General features: G+C 35.7%; 1 protein-coding gene across 2 annotated transcripts; it reads left to right on the plus strand.

The window, feature by feature from the left end:
* The first annotated feature begins 645 nt into the window (after positions 1–645).
* Galphao (G protein alpha o subunit) lies at positions 646–27,970 on the plus strand. Of its 2 annotated transcripts, XM_018514699.1 has the most exons (10): positions 646–721; positions 1,025–1,410; positions 1,467–1,584; positions 10,127–10,169; positions 14,435–14,576; positions 16,935–17,095; positions 21,756–21,884; positions 22,491–22,620; positions 23,599–23,752; positions 23,841–27,970. In XM_018514699.1, exons 1-10 carry the CDS (start codon positions 646–648, stop codon positions 24,026–24,028), a joined length of 1,527 nt encoding a protein of 508 aa, XP_018370201.1. In that variant the 3' UTR covers positions 24,029–27,970. The 2 variants fall into 2 exon arrangements, with proteins under 2 accessions (XP_018370201.1, XP_018370191.1); XM_018514689.1 differs by lacking the exon at positions 646–721 and having other exon boundaries at positions 1,383–1,584.

A 27,970-nucleotide genomic window follows, 5' to 3' on the forward strand; every position in this document is an offset into this window, starting at 1 on the left:
TTATTATTTCAGCTTTAGTTTATAATTGTGTTTCAAGTCCGAGAGTAAGAAACATACAGTTTGCATAACTATAAAATATATTTAAATATAACATAAAAATATTATTTACATGTATAAATTTTTACGTATAAAAATTATTAAGATACCAAAATGTAGCCTCGACCGTATTGTCTCTTTCCTTATCTATTTGTTATTTTTCTGATTTGATTTGGTTCAATACCAGAAAATATGTTTGCAAGATTTAATTGGAAAGTTTTTAATGTTTTTAATGTAGCAAAGCAAATTACTTAAAAGTTTATTATATCAATTGGACTTTCTACAATAAGCCATTACCTAAGTTAAGTCTTAAACCGTAAGAAATTGAAGGATCACAGTAGAATAATGATAAGAATAATCGATTATGATTGGTGGATTTCTCATAGCTTAAGACTTAAAGCTTAGATAAGGGCATAGCGGAATTAGACAAGGTGTTGTATTTTCGAAGATGCGCAGTAATAAAATAATAGCGTCCATGTGTTTTACCCTTAAATGCAACTGACACGAATATAACAATCTTAGGTCTGTTTGCGTTGCTTACATTCTTTGAACTCAGCATCTTCGTTTTCTCTCTCTTCAATGCCCAAATATGTATTTATCTCATTTTAAATGCAAAAATTTGTGGGGATTTCAAGCAACGCGAACAGGCCTCCTAGAAAAATGAAAGTCGCGCTGGAATTTAGGGGTGATTTTTGATTGGTTGTACCGCTTTTATTGTAGAAAGTCCATATCAATTCACATTACAGCACACGTTACTTATACAGATGGTAGATTGTTACATTTTTGTTGAGCTATCAGCACAAGTTTTGTAACATGTTGAGATTCTCAGGTAGGATTACGGGATTTATCTGATTACTTTCTTTCTGCTTGCAGGCGCTGCTGAATCGCGCGGTTAAATCGACGCAAGTGTGGCGGTCGTTAGAGTCGCGTACGGGTGGCTGCGGTCGCCCAGGTAGTTAGGGGACCACTCGGTGCCGGTTGCTGCCAGTAAGGTTGCCATCGGTGACTACGAAGACGAAGACGACGAAGACGAGGACGAGGAGGAGGACGGCGGTGGTGGTGGCGGAGGAGGAGGAGGAGGCGGCGGCGGAGGAGACGGTGAAACCGGTGAAGGAGGCAGTGCCAGTGACGATAGTGGTGTTAGTGGTATCGGTGGCGAAAGTGTTTACGGTGGTTGTGGTGGCGGTGGTGGTATCGGCTGCTGTGGTGACGACGGCGACGATCGCGGCCGCGGGAAGTTCCAAGTGCGACGAGGAGAACGGAATTAAGGAGGCAGAGAGGTGGTGGTGGTGGAGGAGAAGAAGTTCCGCCCGGAGGTCGTTTCACCCTCTTCGTGGCGACGGGGCCGTTATCTGGCCGCGCTGTTTAGCAGCTGCTGGTGAGAGAGGAAGAGCGTGAGGGTGGCATTTGTAAAGGCAACGTGTAGCAAGATGGGCTGTGCCATGTCCGCGGAAGAGCGAGCCGCTCTGGCTCGCAGCAAGCAGATCGAGAAGAATCTCAAGGAGGATGGTATCCAGGCGGCCAAGGACATTAAACTCCTGCTGCTTGGTATGTCGTTACTCTTTATTAGGGATGTGCGATTTCCGGATTGATTCGTTAAAAATCGATTTTTTTGTAAAAAAAATGCTTCGAAATAGCCCTCTTTGTTAAAAAAAGAAATGATTCTTTACAAAGAGATTGATTTAAAATACCCCCTTTTAGTCAGAAAAATCAATTTTTCGCAAAATAGATCAGTTTAAAATTATTAATGTCATTTGGGAAGGTCGATCTTTTGAAGATCGGAACATCCCTATTCTTTATGCACTCAAAGTATATGTCTGGCGATCTGGCGAGAATAAACGCGATATGTATGCTCGTTAAAATTTTATAACAAGAAATCGTAGGTGTAGACATATTCCTATGCTATTTTCGAGCTTGAGTAATTTGAAAAAAAGGCACAGCTCTTTTTTTGCTCATCATTTTATTTAGCATAAAACACACGATTCAATGTAAAATCGGAATAAAATTAGATGATATAAAATTAATATAAAAGTAGACGCTTTGTTAATTTGAGTCTAAATTTCTACGTAATCTCTTGAAAATCCATCAGAGATTCCCATCTATATTTCTCAGGATTAAATAAAAAATATATGCTAATTGAATGATTATGGATTTTCTATTATTTTATCAAGTGCTTCTTTTTTGTACCTAATCACATAAATTTTATAGAGTTTTATCATTTAAATTAAAATTACTATAAATATAATGCTATTATACATTACGCGGAAATAGGTCAAGCAGAAGAGATAAACAAGTAGTTATTTGATTTGGATCTGGTGACTTGTATATTCAACATGAATGTAGTGGGTACCAGTATTAGAACAATAACTACAAAAGGCAGAAGGGCTGTAAAACACTTCAGGGTTGCAACTTGCGTTGAGAACTGTAATGAGTGAAAGAAATATGATAACACACGGAAAGAACAGTTTTGCTGAAGTATCTAAAAAATAAGCTGAATACAGATGAAAATAAATTTTGTTGTATTATCAAAATAATTATGTAAGGCTACTCAAATATTGATTGCTAGACTGTCAAAATTTTCTGCAGTATTGCTCATGTTTGAGTTTTGTATGTAATTATTTTAATGCTCTAACAAAATTATTTTTGAATTTGTTACTTAAATTTTTAGATATTTTGGTAACATTCAACTAAGAGTCAATACATGGTTAAATTAACAACAATGAATTATTTGAAAGGCATACACCATAATATTATTAATATAAATTGGATGAAAATATAAAATAATAGCTACCAACATCTTGCGTCGTGGTGTATGCCTTTCAAATAATTCATTTTGGTAACATTGTTCTTTCCATTGCGATTATAATATCGATTATGCCTGTTGCAATTTATATTAAAATTTTACAATTAAATCCTATTTTAATTGTCATGTTGTTCGCTTGAACATCGCAAGGAATTAACAATATAAAAATAACAAAATATGATTAGATATGCAGTAGTCGAAAAGAATTGCGTGAAGACTTAGCTCGTGATTGTGAGAGTTCTGAAATATGAGAAGGCTAGACTTGGTCAAATCGCTTAAATATTATCGGGAAATTATCCGTCGGAAATAATGCACGCAACTTGGCGACCGACTGCGATTATATCGACGATACAGTGTGAAGTATTATATCTACACCGCCATTTCCTTCTTGCGTTAGATATTTCATGAGCTATGGATCTATGATTGGTGAGGAGCTGCGTCATTGTATGCTCTCTCTCTCTCTCTCTCTCTCTCTCTCTCTCTCTCTCTCTCTCTCTCTCTCTTCCAGAGTCTTTATTGATCTATCTAACTTTCTAAATGCGTGCCAAATCACAAGCCAATTATGTTCTTCGTCGCGTGCAAGAATCATCGCAATTCTGCGATTATACTATCTTTGACATAACGCCGGAAATTGATTCGCGATGTTTTCTCAAAAAGAGCAAAACGTTCCCGTTCGCACGGAAAGAACGGATTTGTTAAAGTATATCTAAAAATTTAGTATAGATACAGATCTGAAAATAATTTCGTTCAGACCATCAAAATAATTATATAGGATGTTCAAATTTTGCTAAAATGTCAAAACTTTTTATAGTATTGCCATTAACACTTAAGCGTTTTATATTAAATTTAATTATTTATTTTAATTTTTAGACTTCAGCAAAATTGTTGTCACAAATTTCTCATCCTACAATTCCATAACATTTCCCTGATTTCCTTGATTGTTTTATTTATTTTTAATTTTCCTAACATTTTCCAGATTTCTCTGATTTAAAGTTTTGAGATAAACTTGCTCTTTTTTCAATGTAGTTAAATCAGAGAAAACGTATCAATTTTTCAGATTCGTGCGATAATATTTCGAGACTCTTTTCTAAGTTTATCTCGATTTAAAAGATCAAAGGCGATTCGTCTCGATGCTCGAGCGCGTTCGAGCGCCTCTCGCGGATAAAGCGCCGGCTTTTTAAATCGACCGGCATGCAGGAAATTGAACACGACGTAAAACCGGAAGAATGGCGCAACAAGCGTGTTCCTCCTTATTGCGGAAGGGTAATGCCCGATCGTTTATCCAACGTTAGTTCTTTCAGTCCACGCCGGAACGCTTCGAGGCGCATAATTGCCGGCGTCGACATCAGATATCATCTGACGTCGGCGTTTCATCGGTGACGTCAACGCTTTGGGATGCGACCGAGATGACGCGCGATAGCGCATCTCATTTGCTTGTAATCGCAAGTTCGGGTCGGGAAGGAACCTTTCGATTTAAAAACTGAAATGACAGGGGCAGATAAATGATATGCAGCGTGGATCTCGCGCGCCAAAAATATTTTCACCGAAATAGACGGCGTTGAGATTACTGGAGACAGAGCTGGAAAAATAAATCGGGTAGTGTTTTTTTTTCTCTCCTTCTCTCTCTTTTTTTCGTCCGATCTCCGCGTTTGGGATATCTGTCGGGAACCTGCTCCGACAGAGGCTGTCGGGAGACCTGATATTTGCCAGGACACATACTGTTGCCACGTGTCAGCATCCCTCGGGCTGCGGAACATGAGAGCCATGAAAATTTCAGTCTACAGGGAAAGTCTAACGTCAGACCTTTTTTTTTAAAGCTAGAGGCATACGGATGACACGAGGATAATTTGGGAACGTGCGGTTTTCAACGGCATTTTATATTCGTTCACTTGAGTCGCATCTCTCACATCAGGAACATATTTATTCTGGTATATTCCACCATCAGAAGCAGAACGCCTAATGAATTTTTTTTAAGTGACAGAAACGTTTCAGACATAATTTAAGAGAAAATCTACGCTATTACACTATTCCGTTGACATAGATGTATGAGAGTTATTGCATTTATAATGAGTTTTTGTTCCTTTAGAATATATAGAGTTGTCACAAATTCCTCATCCCAAAATTCTATAACTTTTCTTTGATTTCCAAAATGATTTTCCCTAACTTTGAATAATGTTAACAAATTTTTTGTATTTTTGTCCTAATATGGAAAAATAAATATAAACATTAAATATTTTGTTGAGAAATCAACTTAACATATCAATATAAATTACTATTAATGCTGTTGACACTGCTTGCATTTTTTATTGTTAAATTGGTAGTCCAAAACTGCATAGGTGTGTCATGTACGTATATTAAATTTTTTTAAAGCCAAGAATTTTAATTTTCAGAAAATTTTGCAAAATTCCTTCGTTTTCTTGACAACCCTGATTATAAATAAGTACGGGAACTATACAAGCGTTTTAAAGATTAGATTGTCAATGGAATAAATTGTTTGTTCCATTGATGACATCCTAAGATGGAAAGATTAAGATATGATCCTAAATTATTAATGATGAATTCTCACGATGAATCATGCCTGGAGAATTCCTGCAGGGAAGCATTGCGTAACGCACATACAATGATTACGTAGGCACAACACAGACAAATATATAGATATAGTTACAAGACCTAAGATTCATTCATGATCTCACTCCGTTTACCGGTGTATCATTAAACCGCGTCTACAATGAGATTTTAAGTCGTAAAACTTAAGCTTAAGCCTTAAGCCGCAAGAAATTGACTAATTATAATCGAGGAGAATAATCGACTATGATTGATCAATTTTTTATGGCTTAAGGCTTAAAGCTTAAGTTTTATACCTTAAAATCCCATTGAAAACGCCGCTTTACGTGTCGAAAAATTTCATATTTTATTGTGTTGTCTTTGTATCGATATATTAATGAGCGAACACTATGTTAGCATTTACCATCTGTTGTACATGTTACCGCGCTAGTAATACCTCTGTGATTCGAAGTCTTAATGAAAAATCCTTCGTCGGCCTCGCGCTATAATTAGAGGCAAAATCAGTGCGGAGGTGGCATAAAATGCACCGGCGTATTGTCTTCGTTTATCTGTCGCGTACTAATTGCTTCGCACGTTTTCAATTTATCTTCTCGCCTTTTCTCGCTTTCCGTTTCGCATAGGGATGTATCTGGTGTCTGGTGGAATTGTCAATATTGATTTTATTTTTTTAGGCATACCTCACGTCGCATCCTTTTAATCCTTAGGACACACGATGATTTTTCATTCATTCATGTTCCGAGTTAATTTTTGATTAATGTACAAAAAAATATTAAGTGATTCTTACTTTGATATCTTCAGAAAGTATTTATAAAGTTGCGTGTTAAAAAAATTAGAGATGCTCATCAAATTATTATAACATTTATATACAATTTTCTTTATTAAAAATAAAATTCTAGTTGAAAATGAACAAATCAGAATTTTCTGGTTAAATCTATTAAATTCTAGTTGAGAGACCAGAATCTAATTGGATATATATTCAGAGAATCTTCTGGTTCGTCCACTTTCAATCAGACGTTTTTCTTAGTGTAAAATTATTTTGCTTTTAATTGATAAATAAAATTTTCTTCTTTAATTACGTAAATTTAATTCGCTGAAGGTTCCTCATCGTTTTTAACGATGATGGACTTCCGAGGACGTACTGTGAATCTTAAAAATCATATTCTATCGTTAACTTGAAATGCGACGTGCGAGCACCGTGGAAGATACGTTTTCTAGCGAAATATGGGTCCTGTTTGTTGGTGTAACCAGTGACGTCATTTGCCGACGAACGTGCGTGTATGTGCATGCGCAAATTGGCTGCGAGTATTTTCATCCGATTAATGGTCCCGCGACTGCGAAATACAAACGCACGTTGCGTATTTCAAGGCGACGCAGGGCGACTCTATGGCATAAAATGTCAGCGACTGAGACTTCTTTGTCGCTGAGTGCAGCGTGTCGGTAGACAAAACGTTAAAAATACGTGAAAAAAGAGAAAATAGCCTTTTTACTGCAGTTTTGTGATGACAACAGGGTCTTTTTAAAATTGCCTATTTTTGTTATTATTTCTTCAATCTATTTTTCGAATTTTTGTGCTCAGATTGAACTTAGAAGCAAGGAAATTTTGTCTAAACAATTTTTCTTATTTCAATGTTCTTAAATTGATTCTAAGATTTCAATGTAGCAATTAATTATGAAAATTTACAGAAAGATTGAAAAAAATATTATATCAAAAAGATATCATTATATCCTTCCAGATTTTCTAAGTATTTTATATACAAAATGCATCGAATATATCCAGAGATTTATGAGAGAATTCTAGTTCACATAGACGGTTTGCTTCGGAAGTCATGAAAGATTTTGTAAACATTAAGCATACTATAAAAACAGCATTGATTGCGTATCGAGTGCGTATACTGGTGGTAAAATGGCAAAGGGCACGGAAAGCGTAACCGTTTGCGCTTAAAACCGACCAAAATGTTAGGAGGGCAACGTAATAAAATACAATTTATTGAAGCCTATAATTTATAACAACCCACGGTGAAGTGTTTTTCTGTATGCTATGTTGCATTTAATATTTAATTACAATTAATATTTCATTTTTCGATTCAGAGTCATAATACAACTGCATATAGAATTACGTAGGATTTGCTGTAATTTACGGTATAATCGAAAAGAGTAAAGTTTCTGAAAAGAATAAAATAATTTTTTATTTCTAAGTATTTCGAAATTAAAAATTATTATCAAAAAAGATATCTTTGCAACCTATTGAAAAATCAGATGCATTTTTAATACGAATTTGCAACTTCAATGAAATATATATTATGTTGCTTTTAGTAATAATTAATCGCTAATGAATAAAAATAATATCCAATCGATCTTCGACGTATGGAAATTTGTTGAATGAACTTTTCTTCGTGATATTTTATACATAAAATTTGTATTAAATAATGAATAAAAATATTTCTGCCTTTTTATAAATTTAGCTATGACTTTTTTATAATACTAATTCATGTATTCACATGCGAATTCATAAAGTTTTCTTCATTTTATAATATTACTTATGTTTAATTTACAAAAGCTGCTATTAATTTTCTCTTGTATTAACATTTCATGAATATTCCTATGCATGGTTGATTCCATACTAAACTGATGATATAGCGTCAATGAAGTGCAAACAGTTTCTTGTCTCCTGCAGCGCTCGGTTGAGCACTCAAATTTATCTAAATTATCTCTGCTCCACATTTATCATGTTTGTGATGGATAAAGGCGCCCTCACAACGCGCCATATTTCCGCGAATAGAGCAGGTGAATGAGAACGCAGCTGCAGGAAGTAATGCATATCGACGTTTCTAGACCGGATTCGAAAGATAAACCGATCATTTTACAGTTCTGGGTTTCGGCAAAGTTTCAACGTGTAGTAAACGCGGCTGACAGGTGCCAAATTTTACCGCGGCGCCATAGTAATCGCGATCTGGCTCTAAATCATACCAAAACGGTACAACAAACAGTCGTATGAATAATAAGCGTTCCCGAAAGTATATGATGCAGTACTAGGAGATGAATCAAACTACACGGAAAAGACGGTTTTGCTGAGGTATCTAAAAATTTAGTTAGATACAGATCTGAAAATAATTTTGTTGGATCATCAAAATAATTATGTTTATTAGAAACTTTATTGCTAGAGAATTTTGTAGCATTATTTATTATGTTTCGTACGTAACTATTTTGATAATCCATTAAAATCATTTGCAGATCTGCATCTATAGCTAAATTTTTAGATATTTCAACGAAATCGTTCTTTCCGTATGCAATTTAGAAAGTTATAACATAGAATTTAATACAGGCATTACCGGGAGCTCTTTAAGTACAGTTTATCTAAAATAGAGTGCTTTTGGATTTTATTTTATTCTATTTTATCGAGAGGCATAGCGCCTACTATTTTACTGGATACTAAAAGCGATTACTTTATCGGAGTAAAATAGAACTCAGAAGCTAGAGGAGTCGCGATGGTGAACATGATTTTGGCGAGTTCTAGACAAATTTGCAACTCGTTTGGCTCTAGTCAATGTTTTACCTCGGTTAGAACGCGACGAGGATCATCGTCGCGGTATCTCGAGATAAACTCCTTTCTTCCCGGTCGCCGTTTATAGGGCGCATTTACTCGAGATCTCACGTGTATTCAGTTGATGCTAAACGACTCTAACCATTGAGTAGCTATTATAGATGGCTACTTACGCTGGGAGTGCTTTTAAAAGTGGGAGAGCGGAGGCTTGCGGTAAGCAGGAAAAGCGAGTTCCGTCGACGTATCCGGTATATAGAGCGGCATATTTTGCGATAACTCGTGACTCTGCCCTAATGCGTTCGTCGATCCGATTTTAGTGATGCCTGTGAGATCATTTCTCTTATAAAATTATTGATAGAAAATTACAATTTAATGTTGTCGACAGAAGCGTCTTTACTTTTTTTTTATACAACTCAATGAATATACAAGTTAATAATCGTATTCCAATATACACTGCCAGTATTGAAAATCCCTAGTATGTAACGTGAATTATAGATTTTCAGTACTGGCATCACATATAGAAATGCGGTCAATATACACTGAGAGAAAAGATTTTGTTATAGAAACAAATCAAGGGAAAGCAAATGTGATATTTGTTAAAAAAACAATCGATTTGTTACGATTACAAATTAATTCGTCAACGTAACAAATAATCAATAGTATCGCTAGCAAATAAGAGGCTCATATATATATAAAAGTCTATCCAAAAGATAGGTTAGATTCTATATAGTTTGTTTCTGTTACTAATAATTAGTTGGTATAGCAGACTAGCAGCAATCACAACAACATAATTTGTTGTTACATATTTACCGATCACCGGTTAAAGGTACTAGTGGCTTGCTAAATTAACAAAATTCTCTCAGTGTACGAGATCTGTCACTGAAAATTTTTTATACACATTCTTTGACAAACTTTTAATTGAACTTTCTTTGATGATAATTTAATAAACAGGGATTATTCGCCACAACTTTTCAATGTTTGATACGAAATGTCATTAAAGATAATTCTGGAGTCTCAAAGTAAATTTTCGAGTAAATTACGCTTAGAATTAAACGGAAAGTAAGAGGCTTATCTTTCCTTTGTTCAACGCGCAAAGTTCATGTTGCAACGTAATTCGGCGATATGCAATCGTGAGAGACTTGATCGCTCTCAGTTATTAATGCCCCTCTTTTGTTTTTCAGGAGCGGGCGAGTCCGGCAAGAGTACGATCGTGAAACAAATGAAGTAAGTACAATCGTTTTAGCGCTTCGCACATGCGCTAATTATCATTTGGAGGAGGGGGGTTCTATTATTGAAACGTGATTACATCCATATGTATTGTTTATTCCTAACACACATCGACCATTCCTGATTACACCAATTAAATTAAAACCGAGTTGACTACACGGAAAAAAATAGATTGAGTGATTCAGCACAGCTATAGTTTGCTGCGCGAGTTCAATATCTACAACTAAGAAGATTTGATAGTTTAACAAAGAAATTATGTCTGTAAGCAACTATTAGTATGTTAATTCAACTAATTCTTGGCTACAATGAAAATTGTTAATGTAACAAGTTTTCTTCATTACAGTACCGAAAGTATGCGCCATCTTAGCTAGCACGTTTTGTTAAAAATTTTGATCTCTGAGAGAAAAATGTCGAAGTATTGTGAAACAAATGTTACTTAAGAAATTTGATTGTGATGACGAAAACATACATTTCTGTGAAATATATATTTCTGTGAAATATGTCTTATTTCTATGAAATATATTTAATTTCTGTGAAATATATCTAATTAATTGCAAAAAAATAAAATAGATGGCTTATTTGCTAGGAATAAAATTTTATTTTGCCCGTATGTAAATAAATATTTCAGTGAAATAAATATATTTCTCACAAATATATTTTTAGGCATCTTTTTCTCAGTATATATATTGGATTGATTTTCGTAAAAAGTTATCTTTCCTATATATTAACAAAACCATGCTATTACAAATATGACTATTTATAATCGCTAATTTTATTCAGCGGTATAACTTTGTTAATTTAACATGGAAAAATAACTGTATACTGGCTGAATTAGTAAAGTTTTTAGTTGTTTTAATAAATTTTCTTTTTTTTCCGTATATGCAACAGCTTCCAATTTACATTTGTCAATCTTGAAAGAAAAACTTTGGATTGAATGAAATCATTTAAACGATTCCGAGAAACAAAGTCGTAGAGTTTACCAAAAAAATACGATAAATGTGGATTATACGGAAACTTACTCAGAATTACAGTGTACGCAGTTATGAGAATGATTCATCCGGCTCATGCATGTATGTGCGTAATTAGATGAATTTTGGACTCGTTACCCCAGAATTTAATGGCTCTTTCACTGGAAAATGAGACGGTACGAAGAATGCGTCAAGAATGGGTTGTGGATACAATGGTACAATGCGATGTCCGCAACGCTCGCATCCTTTGATGTTTCGCGACGTCACGGAAATGCTAATTTGCGAACATTCATCAGTCAGCTGCAGACTGATTACGAGAAATACTTTCCCACGTTCCTTTCCTGATCCCCGAATAGATCGCTAGATTTTTGTATTTTAAAGTTCAGTTTTAATTATCTTAATTCTTAAATTCTATTCTGCGAGCGCCTCTCTGTTTTTCATTATCTAATTTATATAATATCTTTTATATGTAATCAGAATGTCTTTTTATGTTTTTTTTTAATTTTACGTAAATTATATTTGTTTTTTAATTTATCATATAAAACAAATATATCTTTATTTCTAAAAAATATAAACGTATAATAAAAATATGTATCCTTATTTTATTCTTATTTTTTACTATTGTTAATAGTAATTTAATGCTGATTACTTTAGTTTCATTATTTTTAGCGATCGAGTCTACTTAAATTTGAATGTCATAACTTAATAACTGGTCGGAAATGAGTCAGATCTCTAATTAAGTACGTTTCAGTTTGCTTACTAAAAGTTAAATGACTTGAATCATAACGCATGTTTATTCACTTGGCAATTAAATCGTTTGGGATGTTTCATTATAATAAAAGTATTTTTTGCTCGCAATTCTGTTACTTGGCTAAATCTTGTTACTTGATCTAAATCTTCTTAATCCAATCAAAATTATTATTAGTGATTTCATTAAAAAATATTTACATAAAAAACTGTGCTAAAAAAAGAAAGAATATCGCGCAAAATTACTGATAGACAAATTCGCGTGAAAAATACTTGGAAGATTGCGCATTTATTTATTATACCTATTAGTATTCTATGTAAGTATTATCAAAAGGACATAATTTTTTCATTAAATAAATCTCATGTTGCGTTTATATCCGAAAGACTTCTTTACACTGTATTTTGCGCAGAGAGAGAGAGAGAGAGAGAGAGAGAGAGAGAGAGAGAGGGGGGCGCAATTTCCTGAATTATCACCGCTGCGCTTCGAAAGTAAGCAGGACGTCGAATAATAGCGCGTGTCCATCTCTCGCGTGTGCAAATAATAGATTAATCTTTTCGCGTCCGTACATCGGCATTATTTCGAGGCAAACTGTTGCCTCGCTTCGGTGAGATCGATACTCGCAGTGTTACGATACGCTCGCGCGTATCCGAGGGCAGCAGCTGTTCCGTGATACGACGCGCGCTCGTCCGAGATGTTGGCACGTATTCTCCCTCTCCCTCTCTCTCTCTCTCTCTCTCTCTCTCTCTCTCTCTCTTGCGTGTAGATTAGCATATTCCCTCTGTGGGGTGTCTCTCTCTTCCTGTGACCTGCGCCATGAATGGGCCCTGTTCAAGGGGTCCCACGAACAAAGTTACCGCTGTGCGTGCTCTCCCAATGGAAGGGAAGCTGTCAGTCGTGAATAGGGATGCTCCTCGTATAATATCTAGATAATATTGAAGAGCTTTTCTTTTTGATTCTCAGTATTTTTATTTTCGAAGTTAATTAGATTTCTTTTTTTTAAAGCTGAAATAGATAGAACGTATTGGATAAAAATGCCAGAGATTTTCCATGGACCGCAATTTTGAAATATTGTTACTTCTTTATAAAGAAATCCTGATGTATGTAACTCATTATCAATGTTATATCAGGAAAAAAAGAGGATGAAAAAAGATAGTTATAGTTACTTTATCACGTTGTGTATGATTGTACACGGCGCTGGAGGAAACGTGGAAAGTTATAGATTCGTAATATTTTTAAAACAAGCTTCTTTTCATATACAACCGCATCTCCTGTACACCAGTTGCATAATTTATGGATGCGCATAATGCAAGGAACAGTCGGTACTCGAAACTAAAGTACGAGCGAAGCGTGATTTTACGCACACTTTTATGCGGCCGGTTTTTCTTCTCGCGTGCGAGCAGTCATAAATCTAGCGGTGTATGCGTACGTATTACATATAGCGTTCTCCATGCCGTCTCGTTAATATCGTTATATCTCGAAACAGCGGACGCCGCTACACTGTTTCCGTATCATTTATTAACGTAATGGACAATGCAATATTCTTTGTTGAGATTAACGCACCATTAAAATGTTTACGCGACGGTCACTTCGATGGGAATTACATTAGAAAATATTGCTGCACAAATTATAATTAATATCCGTTAATTAAAGCTCCGGATTGCCCGCTCCTAATTTTTTACATCTAGAAAGGAAAACCGAGGACGTCATATACGTGTTTGATAAAGAAATTATTAAAATTCTTGGAATGTTTGTACATGATGACGTATATATATATATATATGACAAAAGAGAGTTGATTAATACTAGAATAATATTGTACGAGTGAAGAATTAACTCTTAAAATTACTTCAGCTTCTCTTGGATGTAAATGTATATTATCTGACTCCAAATTTACATTTTTTGAAAATTATAAAAATACACAAATTATATAATTACGTAAATATATCTAGAATATTTTTTCGCGAGTGATTATACATAGAAAAGTATACTTAACCGCTGGTACGGACATAGATCTATTCCACGTAATGCTACACCGTGTTTTCACTTGTATACATAGCGGCGCCGACTCTATAATTCACCTGTGTTGACTCCGAACATTGTTACGATATATATGGGCGCTCATGTAAGTCACGGAGTACATGTAGCGCGCATTGCAATTCATATATGCGTTTACACAGGATGCACTACGTGGCATATATTAATTCGAGCCGTTGCGCACGTGATACGCGTATATTACAGCGCGATTGCAAACTCCTTTGCGAGTGAGCCGAAAGGCGCTTAAATCAAGTGGGAGATGTCCACGTGTCTATTCATTCGAATCGTATCGAATAAGTACGAGTATCGATGTTACACTTCCCTTGACACATATCCTGCTTTCCCAGAAAATTCCTTCAGTCTTAAGTGTAGCCTTTTCCCTCTTTCCTTATTTTATAAGTAAACGTTGTCTTAAACTAACCATCCTTATCCTAATATTTACGAAGAGGAGACATCCTGTGTGTGTGTCTCGCCTTGCGGACGTGCTAACGCGAGTGCGATTCTGCTTTCAGAATTATCCACGAGAGCGGCTTCACGCCGGAAGACTTCAAGCAGTACAGACCCGTCGTATACAGTAACACGATACAATCTCTAATCGCTATTCTCAGAGCAATGCCTAATCTGGGCATCAGCTTTTCAACCAACGAGCGAGAGGTAATGTGCATTTATGTCTATTCGAATGCTTCAGAAAATAGGAGTTTGTTGTCGGGGAGAGATTCTGTTGAACTATAAATTTGAAATATAATACGCGTGATGCGCCACGCACATCTTAGATGTTACTTCAAAATAGGTGCCCTCCAGCAAGCGACATAGCTAGGTGACACAGTGTAACACAGTGAATCATTACATTCTTGTGGTTTGCTAATATTAGACAAAGATGAAATGATTCGCTGTTAAGCTATAAATACAGGTTGAAATAAATTTCTCACCCTAAAATTCCATAACTTGTTTCTGGTTTCCAGAAAATTTTCATGATGTTCCCTGAGATACTTGCAATAATATGCTGAATTTTTTTCTAGCTTCGTCTTGATTTGGAAATCGTCAAATATTTTGTTGAAAAATCAATTTAACATTGCAATGTAAATTAATGTTGCTGATACTACTTGTATTTAATTGTCAAGTTACACTCTAAAAAATATCGGTGTTGATTTGACACTCATGCAGTGTCTATTAATTCTCACTGTGTTGGTGTTAATATTAATTTCAAACCCAATGATATTAAATTTCTTTAAAGTTAAAAATTTTATTTTTCAGAAAATTTTATAAAATTCCCTGACTTTTTTCCCTGATTTCTCTGACCGTTTTCAGTTTTCTTGATATTTCCTCGATTTTCCTGATTTCCAATTTTGTGGCAAACCTGTAATATTACGTCGTATTACCTGTAATATACGATAAATTTTTCGAGCATTTTATTGGCTACGGAATAGAAAAAATCTCGGATTTTTCTATCCTATAGTCAATCAACAGGCTTGAAAATTTGTTGTACGACCAATGTAATTCTAGAGCCTTACACTGTGTCATTTATGTCTCTTGTTGGAAAGTACCCAATAACTTCAAGGTAAATTCGTTACGTTTGACACACGTCTGCGTTTCATTGAATTTTAAATTAAAATTTTTAACTTTGTTTTATACGTCCAGCTCGATCACGTCAATGTGTTATAGTACTTATTTAATTTATTATAACGTCAATATGTTATAGTAAAACGGATACTCCAATTTTCTTATCTTAACAAATTTTTGTCAATAAATTAGTTCAAAAAAAAGATCAGCATTCTGCATGCGCAGAAATCATCAGTAATTTACCTTTTATTTCTGATGTGATTTATTAAAGATGTCTTTATACTGTTCATCCATACTCGAGATACAGCCATGCTCGTATCGCTCATTTCATTTCAATGAAATGTCAAATGCAAAATTATGAAAACGGTTCAATAACACACATATCAGTTGCATACATCTCGTATGTTATTTAAATGTTGTGTATCGATCATTTTAACTTGTGAAGCATGACATGTCGTCCAGAATGTAGTTTGCTACATGCCGACGTTATCTAATGAATGAAGCATTCAACGGCGAATCATAACGTGTTGCCTGGTTGATTAACCGTCTAAAGCGTGATCGTGTAAGACGATCTGACTGGCCGGATGCGTGCCCCCAAGATCGCACGAATAATTATTGATCATCTCTCCTTAATACTACACTCCTATAATTCTTTGTATGTGTGTGTGTGTGTGTGCGTGGATTAAAAGATTATAAAATATCTCAGATGAACATATTATAGACGAATTATGAAAAATTTATTATGATTATTTGTTATATTTTTTTAAAATACAGTCATATAACATTTATTATGTAAATCATATTGATTTTATGCGAGAAATAAAATTCTACCTGGCACATGCATAGTAAATAACATTTTGTATTTCTGTTGAAATTAGTTCATTCAAATCTTTATTAAAATATTGTGTTAAATTTTTAACATATTTGAGTGTTAATGTAACATAATGTGATTAATTTAACTGTTTATTTGATTAACATTGTTATTTAAATATTTTGTGTTGAATTAATATTCATCATTTCTTAGTGTTAAAATAACATAATTTATGACAGTTAATAAATAACAATACTTTAAAATTTTAAGATGAATGACTAAAATACATGATGTTAATTGAACGTATTCTAAATATTAATTTTACTGAAAAAATTGACTTTCACAATTTACTTACAAATTATGTCAATGTTATATTTTGTCTTAATTTTTTTACATAATATTTATGTTACTTTCTGACACATCCCTTTTGTGTTATTAAATTAAAACAAAAATTTCATTTAAGACAATTAGTGAAATGTGTTAAATTTAACATAAATTTTTCAACTGTGTGTACAAACTAGATTACAGGGAAAAATTCGACTAATTATTATTTCAGTAAAGTAATTAGATATTGATGGGAATATATTGATGCGATAAGAATATTTCAGGTATAAGGATTTACATGTTTTTCGTGCTTCCAGACGGACGCAAAAATGGTATTCGACGTAATACAAAGAATGGAAGATACGGAACCTTTTAGCGAAGAATTGCTGGCGGCTATGAAGAGGCTGTGGTACGACAATGGAGTGCAGGAGTGCTTTGGTAGGAGCAATGAGTATCAGTTGAACGATTCCGCGAAATAGTAAGTGGCGATCATTCTTTGAAGGAATTAAATACAACATTTTTTAATATACAAAACAATTAATAACTATAATCTCGAAATATAATGTTTAATTCGGCTGCAAATTATTAGTTAGAAATAACTTATAAGTTATGTATAAAGGAGATGCTTGTAAATTTTATTTAAATTGTATTATTTAAACGAAAATTATTTCGGGAAATATAAAACAATTTTTAGCAATAAGAGAAAATATAACAATTTATAAGAATTTGAATTTTAAATCCATTCTACAGCAAGTTATATTACCTACATAAGTCTTAAGAAATTGACCAGTCATAATCGATTATTCTTCTCACATTCGACTGTGACAGTGTCGATGTCGTACGGCTTAAGGCTTAAAGCTTAAGTAACGATTTATAGTTGAAAGTGCATTATTTTTGAGAATTTGTGTACTCGAAAGGGCTTGCGCGTGCGGAGGGTAGCAGGAGCAAATCTCATCCTGAACATGAGACTTGTCGTCCCTCCTCTCCTTCTCGATGCGTTTCGCAGGCATATTTCCGCGCTGCCCCCTTCGTTGTGGATATTGATTTTGTAGTAGCGCTTGTACATCTCGGTGTAGTGCCGTTTTCCAATACTTTCATCAGTTATCTTCGTTAAGCACATGTTTTTTTTTATTACGGGATGCTTTTGAGCGCGTGTAATGATTGCGGATCCATTCCCCTCGATAAAGTCAAATCGCAACATTCGACAAGTCGATCGCAAATAACGCGATTAAAAAAAGAGTGAATTCGTTTTTCTCCAACATTCTCCGCGAGCGATTATTTTCGGGGAAAAATTGAAAATTGCCACAAAATTGGAATTGTCAGGAATTGTCAGGGGAAATTGAAAACGATCAGGGAAATCATGGAAATGTCAGGGAAATTTGTAAAATTTTTTGACAAATTAAAATTTTTGGCTTTAAAGAAATTTAGTATATGTACATTATATCTACACAATTTTGAAATACTACCAATTTAACAATTAAAAATGCAAGCATTGTCAGCAACATTAATAATAATTTATATTGTTACGTTAAATTGATCTCTCAACAAAATATTTAACGTTTTTAAATTAAAACATAAATACACAAAATTTTTAAATATTATTGAAAGTCGGAGAGAATCACGAAACTTTGTTTAGAAATCAGAGAAAAGTCATGGAATTTTAGAATGAGAAATTTGTGACACAACTTTGATTACTCTTATTTTTTACTTTTACGAAAATAGTACTATATGATAAAAAGTCAATGCAAAAGAGACAAGAGAGGAAACAATTTCTACGTTTGATTTATTCGAGATTTCTACTTATAATCTAACTCATTTTTACAATTCAAGCAAGATAATTTCGTATAAGCTTTGCCTTTTTTTTCATGAGAGATCCCCTTACTGACAATGAAACACGAAGAGAAATCAACGCGTTGTATAAACAAGTTGGTCGCGAAAGATTTAATCGCGCGTAATCAGGGTAGTATGTATGCCACGTCGTGGTTGTGTGTCTACTGTTGCGAGGTCCTGTCGCTAACTATTAGCGACAGGACTCGATCGGAGCATACGTGTTCTATCGTCTGCACGCAATACGAGAGGGGCGACGGTCCTTTTTTTCCCCTCAACGCCACGCCGTTTTCTGGCGCCGTTCCTAGCTTTAATAAACCGCACTGCGGTTTCGCACCAGGTTGCACGATATTGCATACAGTACACTTATTGCACACGCAAGTGCGCTCTCTCTCTCTCTCTCTCTTTTTTCTTTCTTTCGCTATCATTTAATATCATTCACCGAGGAAACCCTTATCGCCCTTGATAATTATATGTATAACGAAAGTCGATGCTTTTTCGATAAGAGCGCACGATATTCTCAATTAAAGTCGTGAAATATGCAAAATACGAATCTACTTTTCAATAATTATATTAATTATTTGCATTCGACTCATTCAAAAACATACATATTTATGACAGAACAAAAAATTGTATACTTAACACGATATTTGTATACATAAGAATATAAATGACCGTGCTGGTATTAATAAACTAAATTTACAAATAGATTAGTGCCGTTTGACATTTTACGATAAAACAGTACTACTGACGTTGTATTAATCTTGAAAATCTTTTGTCGAAAAATTGGAAAAAATGGGCGAAAAAGAAATTTCATCTCCGCTTGCAGCAAATGCCACATATCGAAACATTATATACATTGATGCAAAATCGCGGTGAATTCTCGAATTAAAATTTCTCAATTTCCGGCAAGAAAATTTTTCCATTCTCAATTTGCTTATAATATTCCTAAATTATATTCACGATTCCATGTAAGATAATTTTGGTATTCGCGATATTCTGACTTGGAGAGAACTCAATCATAGTTCGGTTCAAAGACTCATCAACCGTGTAGGTCTTCTGAAATCTCAAAAATGAACATTTCGAGGGAAGGGATGAGATTTTCTTGAATAACCCTTGGGAACTTCAGATATATATGTGTGTGTATATATATATGTATATATATATATATATATATATATATATAGAATCGCAGCGGGAATTTCGTTTCGCGCGCAGGCCGGAAGAGGATAACGCGAATTTCCCGAGGGGTAAGTGCCGGGGGAGTGCGACAGGTTTGTCCAAAGACGCGAAAAGGAGGGATGGAGGAGGGGGATGATGATATGGCGGGGGAGGTAGCTCTTATAGTCGAAATGTTACGAGAAATGTACCCCTTTCTCTCTTCTTTTCTCTTTATCGCCTTCTTCGGGGATTTTCTTCCTCTCCCTCGTGCGCACCTCGTCATTATTGATCGCAGATGACGTCACGCCACGCCCGTGTCACGTGGCACGCGACCAAGATGGCCGATCGGGTTCCGGCGAAACTACACCTTCTCTCCTATTTTCTACTCAGTTTCGCATCTTTCTCTCTCTCTCTCTTCGTGTTTTTTTCTTTTTCTCTGTTGCCGGAAAAATCTAAACTCTTTTCCCCCGGGAGGTGTTACCAGGATTCACTCGCTCGTCTCGGCTTTGGCGTGTCTTGAATAGTCGAATCCTTCATGGCGGCCTGATTCCCCCGTGCTTCGATCTTTGCTTCCATTTCTTGCGCACTCTCTCTCTCTCTCTCTCTCTCTCTCGCTTTCTCGCTCACTTCTTCATATTCTGGACTCTTTCCATTTTACTGCATTATCTTGTTATTGTTTGCATTTTTTTTCTCTTCCTCTCTTGTCAGAAATTCATCTATCATTAGATCTCTTCATAATCAGCTTCTGATTAATCTCTTCTCTCATCTCATTCTTTTTTTTCATTACGAAAGCTAAGAGGAATTTTGCAACTCTCATCTTGCAAAGTTGCAACCCCTAAACGCTGTAATCAGAGATCTAAAAAGATGGCGCTGCGTGGTTTTTCCTAACATTTTACTTTTTCTTTTGTTACTTGGAAAATGTATGGATATGCGGCGATTTTTATAACCGGAATGAAGAACCATTTTGATTATTTTAACGATTATATAAAATGATATTGTTATATGATGATTTTGTTTCGAAAAATAATTATTTTTAGCATCTATTTTAATTCTCATTGTTGAATATTTATATTGTTTAGATTATCATTCAATATTTAATACTCCTACTCAACATGGAGAAATATTAAGTCATCAATGGAACTAATTAATTTAATTAGCAATGAAGCTAATAATTCAAATATTTCATAAATTTTTGGTCATCATTTATTTGAACGTTGTTATTAATTCTGGCAAATATCCTGTAATATATTGAAACAAACATTCTAAAAAAAGAAGGTAATCGGATTTGATTGTTACACGAAAGGTTTTACTGAGGTATTTAAAAATTTAGCTATATATAAATCTGAAAATAATTTTATTGGATTATCAAAATAATTATGTAGGATGCTGAAACTGATTGCTAGAAAGTAAAAACTTTTTCAACATTATCATCAATATTTAAATGGTTTACATAATTAATTTGATGATGTAATAAAATTATTTTTAGATCGGTCTTAACTAAATTTTTATATACTTCAGCAAAACTGTTCTTTCTATGTACTTACGCGCGGCGTTGAATTAATAGTGCCGGTTTTGTGAACAATCGACTAGAAAGTTCCGAGGCGGTTTGCATTGGCGGAAGCATTTCCTCGTGGCCAGTTCGCACGGCAGTTTACGAAGACCCGATTACAGTAACACCATTTATTATATCCAACACTCGCAACACTCGCTTCCAGCTACTTGTTGCGAGCCGCGCCCTAGCTCCCACCTTAAACGCTCTCACCGCTCGAAATTTAATCTGGATTTATTAGAGGTATAAACAGATGCTAATTTATTGCAAACTAATCGATAATAATCGTTCACAAAATTATTGATCGTACAATATATGTCACGAAGAATTATGACCAAAGATGAAAACGCTCATGTATATGAAAAAAAAAACATTCATAAAAATGAATAAACCGGAATTAATTAAAGAGGAAAATTATTCCGAGTTTGTTTTAAGAAATAGCGAACAAAATAAAATATTTAATGTAGGAACAAATTACACGAGATAATTAATTTATAACAATTTGCCGAAATACTTTGAATATGGAAATATGTAAATGTAATGTATTATTTGTATTTTACAATTCTGCAACATTTTTTTATAAATCTATCGTTTTTTATAGCTTCCTGGATGACTTGGACCGATTAGGAACGAGGGATTACCAGCCAACGGAACAGGATATTCTCAGGACCCGAGTAAAAACGACAGGAATCGTGGAAGTCCATTTCTCATTCAAAAACCTTAACTTCAAGTAAGTCGAAATTTTTTTCCGATTATATTAAATTAAACAAGAATTTATATGAATCAAATTAAAATAGGACAATAAATCATGCATTGTAATAAATTTACATTTGAGGATTTTTAATTAGGATTGTTTTGCGCATGATAACGATATCAATCGTTCCTGCTTCATTTATGTGTCGATTTGTTTATATAATTTTGCGAGCGATCGCGGTGCTCTGAGATGCGAGGCGGCTCTGTTATGAATGGTCGACGCGTGAGTCATTACCGTGATAATTCGAGCATTTACTTGGAACGAAGCCGAACGATGAGTCGTATGTGCCGATGCTTCTTTCCGTTTATCGGGGAGGATTGAAAATTAGTGTCATTAGCGGTTGAAATGCGTGTTAAAATAATTATGCCTTCGTTAAAGCCACCGTACTGGTCATATCTCTCAGCGATATCAAGTGCCGATTGAGAACTAATTAGATGACACATAAGCTTGTGACGATTGCAGACATTGATGTTTTGTTTATCGAGATTATTTTCTAATAATATCTTGATAGAGAATAGTAATTAAAAGACTCAAAAACTAAAATGACAACAAAATTGATTTTATCTTTGTCTTTTTTTTTAGATTATTTGATGTAGGTGGTCAGAGGAGCGAGCGTAAGAAATGGATACATTGCTTCGAGGATGTAACTGCAATTATCTTCTGCGTGGCAATGTCCGAATACGATCAAGTCTTGCACGAGGACGAAACGACGGTAAATACTCTAATTTATCCTTTCTGACATATTCATAATGTTTCATTTTCTTTCTACTTGGATATTCGATTGAACATTATTAATACGTTCGATCTGAACTTAATCATTTCTAATTTAATTTTTGTTTATAATTTTAATGTGTTTTATATTTTATATATAAAAAAATCATTAATGTTATTTATATGTGTGTTGCATTAAAATATAATAAAATCAACATTCTGTTGAGAAAAAGTTCAGAAACATCGAATCTTGGTGTTTTTATCACAGCCAATATATCACGTTTTTAAATAAATATGTAATTAAACAAAGCGAAAAAGCAACGTGTTTTTAATCCACGAGACATGATAAAGACGAATCTTCTTATTGCGATTGTAAATGCGCGCATTCATGAGGTTACATTGAGAATCCGAGATAATCAGCATTGGACACGGTTGATGTATGCACATACAGGGTTGAATGTACGGCGATCCGTCAGAAGAATATCATGGCCAAATTAGGAATGCGACAGTATACACGTAACTGAAGCTCCGAGGAATCAAGGGATCAATTGCCGAGGTCGCTGCACGTGGGAAGGTTCCGTTGAACTCTCCACTCGCATGCGATAGTGACACACGCGTGTCGTCGTCCTACCAATGTTAATTGCCATTACGGTGTGCATCTCGTGCCCTGTATCACCGGTCCATCGTAACCTGTACTGATTATGTGCGGAGAATAAGTGTATCACGTATCACGTCCGCATTAATAAGGATCGTTTTAAATATAATATCATGTTTAGGGAGCGAGTTTCATATATCACGGGCTTGAATCATTTGTGCTATTTATACCAATGTGATTATTACATAAACGTATCTTTCTCGATTAGTCCTTCTGCATCTAAGTGTTTTGCGGAAGAGAAAACGATAAGAATGTTAAGGGAAATTACACGAATATCTCATATAAACGAACGAGAATGTAACTAGTCCTTTTGATGTTTTACAGAACCGAATGCAAGAGAGCTTAAAGCTGTTCGACTCGATCTGCAACAACAAATGGTTTACCGACACCTCGATTATCCTCTTCCTGAACAAGAAGGATCTCTTTGAGGAAAAAATCCGCAAGTCTCCTCTCACAATCTGTTTTCCCGAATACGCTGGTAAATTATATATTAAAACACGTGCTATTGTTCTAGTTTATCATCTTATAAGCATGTTGGCTAACGAGGCGTTGAATGCTCGTCGTAGGTGCGCAGGCGTACAGCGAAGCGGCTGCATACATCCAGGCACAGTTCGAAGCGAAGAACAAGTCGACCACGAAGGAGATTTACTGCCACACGACCTGTGCCACCGACACGAACAACATTCAATTTGTGTTCGACGCAGTCACAGACGTCATTATCGCCAATAATCTGCGCGGCTGCGGTCTCTACTAGGCTAATTCTGTATTCTACGTTAAGCGCAAACGGAGGAGGAAAACGTTACCCACGATATGGCTGGCCGGACGATATTCTTCAATGGGTTCGTGGCTCGTCTCGGTTCTACTCCGACGCGAGAAAGAGAGAAGGAGAGCGAGAGAAAGAGAGAGGAAGACGACCCCTTTCGTTATCAACGCTGTGCAGAAGCGTAGCAAAATGTTTAGTTTGTCTTGTCTTATACTAATGAATCTGAGAAGCCGACAATCGTTCGTGATGTCGTTCGGACGAACGGCACGCTCCTTGACGAAGGCAGCGAGAAAGAACGATCGATTGCGGGAGAGAAACGCGTGCTCTAAGAATGAGACGGTGGGCCATCGTTGGCTCCGTTCCTCGGAGAGGATAAATGTTGTTTTCGCAGGAAACGAGATCGAAAGCGATCGATGGCGATTTCGCGGGTGATATAATGACCTTAGTATATGTGCCGAAGAAATGAAAGGGATCTTAATTAATCGTGCTTGCATCCGATCGTCGACGGTGACGAAAACTGTCGGGTCCTGTACAAAATTGAGAGGGTCGCGGACCGTTTAATCGAAGCTGGCCATTGATGTTAAGAATCGTCGAGCACATTTTGTACCGCGATTTTCGGCTTCATTCTCGTTTCGCTATAGAAACGCTCGAGCATTCCATGACGCTCCACGCGGAGGAAGAGAGGAAGAGTCACGTGTGCGCGCCGCGCATACCAGTCGAAACCTTTTCCCACAATTTTCGCACACAGATTTTACTAAGCGCACTCGAAGTTCGGTTTATATATACACATATACACGTTCATATATTCTCTTATGTCTCTCCTTTCCATCGAGGAACAAATTCGCACGCGATCGAACGTATCTCTCGAGAGCGTTGACATGCGTTTTCCCAGATTTGCATTTTGATAAGCGGAGAGCGGTTGAAGGACAACGCGGTAAATTTTGTAAGAGAGTAACGCGCGGTGTCGATATCGCGAAGTATCTCCAAGCTCAGTTGATTACTTCTCGTAATATAACGGTTAGATCTTTCTATTTTTATTTCATGTCATTTCTATACGTCATGCAATTATTACGCAGTTAATACGACGACCACGCACATGGGATATTCCTAGGCACAGGAACATTACAGCCACAAATGTCGATCCATACGCACATACACGCGCATAAATTATTTTTCACGGTGAAGCAATTTATTCCCTTCGTTAACGATCGTCGACAGAGTGTCATGTACAGTATACTTTTAGCGCACGTACACGAATTCCAAGTATATGTAAGAACGTGTCGACCCTTGAAATTCTAGCGACTCTGAAATTATCCGTTCATACGGTGAAATTTCCTGGTAGGAATATTAGGAAAATGAAAAGTCACGCGATTTCTACGCGCGGGATAATTCGCATTATCTTACTAGCGGATACCGAGGGAAAAAATTTTCCGGAATAACGAGACTTCTTACGATTAAAAATGATTGTCGCTAGTTTACTGACAGTGAATCCAAGATTTTCACATGGACGCTCCGTGCGTTCAAGCAGGGACACACGTACCTGTGTGTATACAATTTCTGAGACATCCTGCGCACACGCGTATGCGCTGCAGCGATTCGCGGGAATCCTAAGAGTGTATTTTTCTAAGTGCTTCGTTTTTCTTCCTTTCCGTTTTCTTTTTCCTACGGGGCGTACCGACAATATTGATGGTTAAGTTCAGTGTACGAAAAGAGAGGGATGGGCGAGGGAAAGTGTACTCTCGTATGCACACATGGGACCTCACATTTAGGCGCGTGCACCAACACGTGCGTTTCTGGGACAGGACAAGTAAGAATCTCGTTGCGCACAATCGTACTGTACTCGGCGCTATCTCGCATAAGTTATATTTTATTACACGGTAACTGTTGGGGGAGATACCGGCGAGAGAAAATGAGCCACCGATGATGAGCATCGTCACGTTTCGATACTCCGATTGCTTTCTCGTCAGAAAAGGAGAAACTGAAGGGACGATGGGAATAGGCATAGTGCAGAGAAGTACGCATAAAGATTGTCATAATTGTTTTTGACAGTGTCATAAGTTAACGTACAATGATCAACATACGTTGAAAATAATTACGATAAATCTTTGTGCGTTGTCTTACGATTCTATTAAAAATACGGAAAAAAAAGATTTATTAAAACAACTAAAAGCTTCACTGATTCAGGAAATCTACGGTCGTAATATACAGACAACCAGTTTTCTATGTTAAAGTAGCAAAGTTGTACTGCTAAATAAAATTAGCGATTATAGATAATCATATTTGTTGTAATAGCACAACAAATTTGTTAAAAAAAAAAAAAATACAGAAAAGAGATAACTTTCCTTGAAAATCGATCCAATATATACACCAAAATTTTTTACAAAACATGCTAGCTAAGCTGGCGCATACTTTTGCTACTGTAATGAAGGAAACTTGTTAGATTAACAGTGTTCATTGTAGCAAAGAATTAGCTGTATTAGCACACTGATAATTACAGACATGATTTCTTTATTGAATCATCAAATCTTCTTAGTTATAGATGTTGAACTCGTGCAGCAAACTATAGTTTTGCTGAACCATCTAATCTATTTTTTTTTTCCGTCAACAGTTATGGCAAATATTATGATCTTTGTGCTCAGGCCCTATGTCGGGATCAGGTGACGAGAAGTCGATCGTTCGAGATATCAGAGATCCCGTTTTGTCATCTGACAGTGATCCTAACTGAGATCAATATAAAGGTCCTTGGAGTAAAAAGACGACGACAGATTAGCCGAAAAGGGTGGATGGAAAGCGCGAGTGCGACTGCACGATATATCGAGGGCTGACGAATGCAATTGAAGCAAGGCTCGAAAATATCGGCCGCTGATACTTGTGCTCGTCTGATACTTGAAGAAGGATGCACTCTCAAATGCTTGAACGATACTTGAACGATACAACCGTTGAAAGATATTTCTGAGATAACTTCTAGATCTCACAGGAGAGTTCATACTGTATACTCTCTTCAGAAGTGTTTTGTACCGTTGGTATCGTTCGCGTGGACCACGAACCGTCAATGTAACGAAGTATACTTTAGAAACGAGCCTCGAGTGTGGCAGCAATGCTATTTATTAGCGATCTTAAATTATTTGATCTTTAATCTTTTCAAGTATCAGACGATACCCGACGCTTCTAAGCTACGTTACTAGTAGTCAAGTAGTCGATGGTATTTGGGGCGTCATCAGTGAGACGAGTGACGAGTTAATCGTATTTTGTGACTTTAACTAAAGTGACTTAGATAAAGTATTTATACGGAAAACCAAAAAGATGAAATATGTGTAAGAAGTCTCAAACGTACCAAATAGCGCGTGCCAATGCGCATGATTTAAATTTTAATCTAGCTACGTTAGAGTATCGTGGGGCCCAGTAAACTGCGCTTTCTGTCGGGAGAGTGATTGGACACGATAGGATTGACGTTGTTGGTCGTTGTCGCAAGATACGCGGATTCGACCGATCATGAACATCGGTTTCTAGCGTTGGTAGACGGATTACTTTAACTTTAAATTATCGTATTAACTACTGCGCTAACAAATTTAGCTACTGTGACTGTTCGAAGAGAATCAACTGTGCGGCCGAGACTTCGATTGATTCATTAGAGGAAGCAGATCGCTGTCAATTGCGATGTCGGTCGAATCCGGCTATTCGCGCGCGACTTGATTGTTTATGACTATGTTGTACCGTACTGATAAGGGAACGTGTTACATTGCAAAAGTGATATAAAAAAAAACTAATGCTATCAAAGTTCATATTTGAATTAAGTATTCTAGATTGTCAAATATTGGGATCGTATGGATTCTGTATCCGACTTGGGCTGAAACATGTTTGGCCATTTTAACTTAGATACAAAATATTTTGAGCAATGCATTTTCACATTTCAAATAAAAGTTGTAAGGTTTG

Source organism: Trachymyrmex cornetzi, unplaced genomic scaffold, assembly GCF_001594075.2.
Source record: "Trachymyrmex cornetzi isolate Tcor2-1 unplaced genomic scaffold, Tcor1.1 scaffold117, whole genome shotgun sequence".
In the NCBI taxonomy this organism is placed as follows: Eukaryota; Metazoa; Arthropoda; class Insecta; order Hymenoptera; family Formicidae; genus Trachymyrmex; species Trachymyrmex cornetzi.

Coding starts and splice junctions, on each gene's coding strand:
- Galphao (XM_018514699.1), top strand. CDS start 646: ATGCAAAAATTTGTGGGGATTTCAAGCAACGCGAACAGGCCTCCTAGA. Junction 1,585..10,126: donor CATTAAACTCCTGCTGCTTG/GTATGTCGTTAC, acceptor TTTGTTTTTCAG/GAGCGGGCGAGTCCGGCAAG. Junction 23,753..23,840: donor CTGTTTTCCCGAATACGCTG/GTAAATTATATA, acceptor TGCTCGTCGTAG/GTGCGCAGGCGTACAGCGAA.